This window comes from Anopheles aquasalis, chromosome Y, assembly GCF_943734665.1.
Source record: "Anopheles aquasalis chromosome Y, idAnoAquaMG_Q_19, whole genome shotgun sequence".
Lineage (NCBI taxonomy): Eukaryota > Metazoa > Arthropoda > Insecta > Diptera > Culicidae > Anopheles > Anopheles aquasalis.
In genome coordinates this window covers 3,108,044-3,113,043 of record NC_064879.1, presented here as the reverse complement: position 1 = coordinate 3,113,043, position 5,000 = coordinate 3,108,044, and the positions used below count along the sequence as shown (strand labels likewise).

The window sequence follows — 5,000 nt, the reverse complement described above, 5'->3', positions numbered from 1 at the left end:
CTCTCTGCTCTGCCTCACCTCGCACTCGCTCATAAGTGCTTGTGTGGAAGGGGGGTTTTTTGTTTTGTGCGTTTATTACGACAAATCGCGGCGCAGAATGGAGGGGATACATGGGGCATATGGGACCGAGTAAAGGAAGAAGACGACGTCTGGGTGGATTCGATCGTTTGAACGAAAACCGAAACGCGAGAGAGAGAGAGAGAGAAAGACACAGCAAAAAGTAAGGAGAGCACGCACCCGCGAAAAAAGGACTCCGTTGAACAAAGTAAATTTAAGAGGAAATCAAAACAGTGCCTATAACAGAAAATCCAAGCGAAAAATGGTCGGAAACAGAGCAAAACAAAAAAAAAACTAAAACGGGAGAGCAGGAAATGGAATACAGATCAATGCGCTAGGGATGCATTAATTGAGGCGGCTTCGGCAGCTGCGCCAAGGGCCGGTGCCCTTGGACCGCCAGCAGAGCAGCCGAGAGATATTACAGGGTCCGCACGTTCCGGTGGAAAGCGTGAGCGCGCGCTGCGCACTGATTTCTTTTCCCATTCTTTTTTTAAATGTATTTTTCTTTGTTTCTTTTTTTGCTCTATGGGGCACTGGATTTCCATTTGCGGAATTAGTTGTTTTAATGATGGAAAGATTGGTTCTCGCTACTTTCTCTGTCGGCTTGATTGAGCTAGGAGAGGGGTTTTTTTTTTCTAAATCGCCATAGCCGTAGGCGAGGCCAAACAGTCGATGAGTGAGGATCTCAAGAAAAAGATAAAATCGGTCATACATGCAGCAGACATCAAATGTTCAATGGTGGCTCTGCCTCAAGGTAGGGCGGTTAGAAGCTGGGGATTAGCGGAGTGAAGGGTAGCAAATCAAGAGCATTAGCTTAGCGGGGCAGTGCACACGTGCACGCGAGAAGCAGTGAAGCGAAGCGAATGAAGCAACAACAAAAAATTATGCTGTATATAGTTTGCAATCTCTTTAAAGCCCCGGTTACCGATTGTACTGGCCACTGGATCGGATTACCTTTCCTGTTTTATTTTTCGGGGAAAATTAGTTAACTCATTCCCCCCCCCCTCCCGCTCCCCGTGGACAAATGTCACCCGATTTTAATTCGTTTTGCTTTTCGTTCCATCAAAAAAGCATTATCCTTACACCGATGGGATGGTGTAATTGTGTAATTGAACAACACTGTGCTGCGTGCGAGGATTAGCTTTAAGTCCGTGTCCGCGGCACAGGTAGACTTGCATTCCCTTCCCATCCCCCGTCCTGCCACGCAAAGGATCTTTAATGTGCTGTAACATATTGGAGGAAAATATTTGAAGAAAAAAAAATATTGTGTGAGCGTGAGAGAGTGAGGAGAAAGAGATAAAAAGAGATAAAGAGAGTGAGTGAGAAAGCGAGAAAAACTCTGCAGCAGCTGAACAGGAGCACGGGAGTCGCCAATGCCACAAAGAAAATGCAATACAAGATTTAAAAAAAAAAGGAAACAAACAAACAAACAATCTTTTCAAACGATATTAGTACACGGGCAGCGGCCGTGATGTCTCGAGTACGGATTGCACGCGGTGGTGTAGTGTGCATGTGTAGGAGCAGGAAAGTTTACAGCATTGTGTGTTTATATATATATATATATATTTAATGGAAAAGAAAACAAAAAACCCTTTCAAAGCAGCACCCGCCGTCACCGTAACAAACAGTTGCGGCAACAGAAAAAAAAACCCTTACCAGTGCGCACGAAAGACGCGCTTTGCCCATCCTTGGCATTATCCAATTTACTCTAGATGCAAAACCGGAGCAGACAGAATAGACAGCGGGCACTACCGGCTGCCACCCTCCCCCATCCCGCAACCGATCCCGGTTTTCCTTGGCCACCACGCTGTTTGTTTTGCTTTCTTTCTTTTTTTTTTTTTGTAATCATTAACCATATTACAGCAACAATCAGAAGAGAGAGAGAGAAAAACAAAACACAATCAAAAAGTAACTCATTTTGATCTCCCTTAGTTAGTCATACGAGAGCGTTTTATTATATTAGTGAAGCACGCACGTGAGTGAGCGCACGGCTCCGCTGACCCAGCACGGAGTCGCACCGCGGGCAACAGGATCCACAGGTGGTACATACACAGGATAGCGTGGTGTGGCACTGCGGCCGCCCTACCCCGCGCCGTTTTTCCCCTCGCTGTGCCATTTGTCTCGTCTCGCTTGGGGTTTTTTTTTCCTGCCAATGGACGCCTGGCGGCGCCTGTTCCTCGGTGTCTGCGGTACTTTAGGCAATAGGCAATGTAATAATGTATGTGTGTGTGTGGCTCGTCTGCGCGTAATTCGAAGCGGAACGAGTGCGTGGGGGGGGGGGGGGGGGGTGCCCGGTTACGTGAAGCCTTCCTTCCTTCCGCGGTACGTTTTTCGGTGTTTATGTAAATAAGAGGGAAAGGAGGACGATTGCTACCGCGGTAGCAATCGGTAGCGATTGAGCAGCGATCGATGGTTGGTTGTTGCATTGAGTTGCTCCTCCGGATTCGGAGGTACCCAACGCTGCTCCGAGCTGTTTGCGCGCGCTACCATGCCGCGATTGTGTTTTAATTGCAGCCTTTTCTTTTTGCGATAGCTAGTAGTACTCGGGTGTCTCGAGCGCCTCTCCTTCTAATCGTCCTTTTTGTTTGCTTTTTTTTTTAAATCTATTGTCTACCGTCTAGTTTTGCTTTTAATTCGTTTTACTTCGATTGTGTTTCTGGAGATTTCGACGAGAGAGAATGATTTTCATGGGGCGTGGGAGCGAAAGGAGGAGGAGGAGGAGGAGGAGGAGGAGGAGAAAGAGGAGGGAAGCATTAGGAGCGCGCGCGCGGCGGTTGCTCGGCCATCGAAAATGAGATATGCTAATATTTAGAATCTTGGAAAATACAAACGAAAGAAGGAAATAGTACTAGGAGAAGAGGGGCACGTTCCGCAAAAAGGTTAGTGGCACCCAACGCCCCGGCAACCGGCATGCCAAACAGAGAGATCGGTCTCTAACAGGGCTGGACTCGGGGAGGGAGAGGAGGATCACGGGTTTAAAATGCGAACCTAGCACAAGCAGAAGCCCTGGCCCTGAAGGTGCTCGAACCGGCGTTGTTGTCGCTGGAGGAAAAGGGTGATTTGTCTCCCGCTCCCTGGTTTCTCTCGGTTTTTCCCCCGACATCCACCCATCGAGCATGTATTGTACATAATATCGAGAAAAGAAAAAAGTAAAAAAAAAAACGCAAACTTAAGTTTCAAAGCAAAATGTGTGTGTCCCGATGGTTTTCCGGCGCATATGCCCGGCCAGGCCAGGTCAGACGGTTTCGTTTCCTTCCCCTTGTATAAGTGCGACGAGTGGAAACGGGGCGCACACATGCAATACTATAGGCATAAGTGGGCAGGACCACTACTACGCGATCCTCTCTGCCCTGCCCCGGAAACGACACAGGAGGCGCAGCTGCTGGAGCCGCGCTTTGATCGAACGAATCGACCGTAGCGGCAGGCAGTGAAATACGAATTAAACAGGGCAAAAGCACACGCATGTATGATGGTTTATGATTTATAAACTGCAAGAAATAGAGAAGCAGGGTAGCAGGGGAGATAGTTAGAGAGAAAGAGTAAGAGAGAGTGAGAGAGAGAGAGAGAGAGAGAGAGAGAGAGAGAGAGAGAGGAAACAGACAAAAACAAAAAATAAAATAAAAAAAACATGAAAGATGGCAAATAAAAGTTGGTAAATTAATTACTTTTGTCCTTTTCTTTGGTTTTAATAAATGCCCTGCAATGGTAAGTTTGTAAACATTTATAGTTGCTCAATAGGGCGCATTAATGCCTAATAATTGAATGCAATTTGGTAAACTTGTTTGGGGGGGGGGGGGGGGGCCAAATCGCAAACTTAACCGACCGCTTATTTTGTTCAACAATGCTCAACCCCTCCGTTAGGTTCTTGTCCCTTTCGCACACATGATTCCACGCCTGCCAAAAACAAAACGGAGTCGATTCCGAGCCCGAATCGACTCCGACCCAGATCGATTCCGGGAATTTCAGGGCAGGAAAGTTTCGGCGCAGCGTAGTAGTGACTGTTCCTTCTGCTTTGGCGCCAGCATTCGCCGTAGTTGTTGATTGTTTTGTTGTAGATTCCGCTTTCGTTTTCGTTTTCGCCACCTACCTGCTGCCTGATTCTCGTTGCTTAGTAGGACCAAGGTCATAATAATTCCCTAAATAGCTTTGATCTTGACCTAGATCTTGACCATTAAAGTTTAAACAGACGCCACATGATCAAGGTCAGTCAGCCTACCCACAGGATTGGCCGCTTTCCGATTCCGGGAATTGAGTTCAATTGAGGCTTGAGGGGGATAGTTCGGCGCAGCAGTTACTGTTCTATCACTTTATCCAACGAGCAGCCAACGACGGGGTTTCGGATATCGGAAGACAACAAACTAGCGCTAAATGGGATAATTTTAGTATCAACTCATTACACCGAATATTACGAAGAATTTATTGCCACCCTTTTGCTGCTTGGTGCACGGAGCAAGACCACCGCGAACCAGCAGTGTGCGCATGCCGCGTCGTTTGCGGTTAGATCAGCTTCTTAGCGATGAAATATCGGCGTAAGTACAGCACCTGCCACGTAGCCAGTCCCAGGAGGCAGCTCATGCTGAAGATACTGAAAAACAGGACCCGGCTGTTGGTTGACTCTGTCGGTGCGGCGAAGAAAGCGAGCGATTAATGGCTTGTTTGCCTTGCGAATTCATCTAGAGACACACCGCGACACTTACCGTTAGTGTCGCGCATTTCTTCTTCCCGCTTGCGCATCAATGCAAAGTCCTGCACGATGGCATCCGACAGATCCTCGAGACGTTTCAGGTCCACCTCCAGCGGTTTCAGCTTGGCCGCTTCGCCGATCTAGGACGAATTTGGGGAAAGAAATTCACATTAGCACCCATTGGTTGAATGTCGTGAAGCAAGCCACAAAAATAAAACCCAAAACTCTAGGACTTGCAGGAAAGTAGCAAACTGTTACA

General features: G+C 47.6%; 1 protein-coding gene across 1 annotated transcript in view; it reads right to left on the bottom strand.

Annotated features, from left to right (window-relative positions):
- Positions 1 to 4,431: 4,431 nt before the first annotated feature.
- LOC126579786 (transmembrane emp24 domain-containing protein bai) overlaps positions 4,432 to 5,000 on the bottom strand; it is a 1,798-nt gene continuing 1,229 nt past the window's right edge. The window contains exons 4-5 of the mRNA XM_050243384.1: positions 4,755 to 4,881; positions 4,432 to 4,673 (exon numbers count right to left, since the gene is read on the bottom strand). Of these exons, the coding sequence (XP_050099341.1) occupies positions 4,555 to 4,673; positions 4,755 to 4,881 (246 nt within the window). The 3' untranslated portion in view covers positions 4,432 to 4,554. The remainder of the gene's footprint in view (positions 4,674 to 4,754; positions 4,882 to 5,000) is intronic.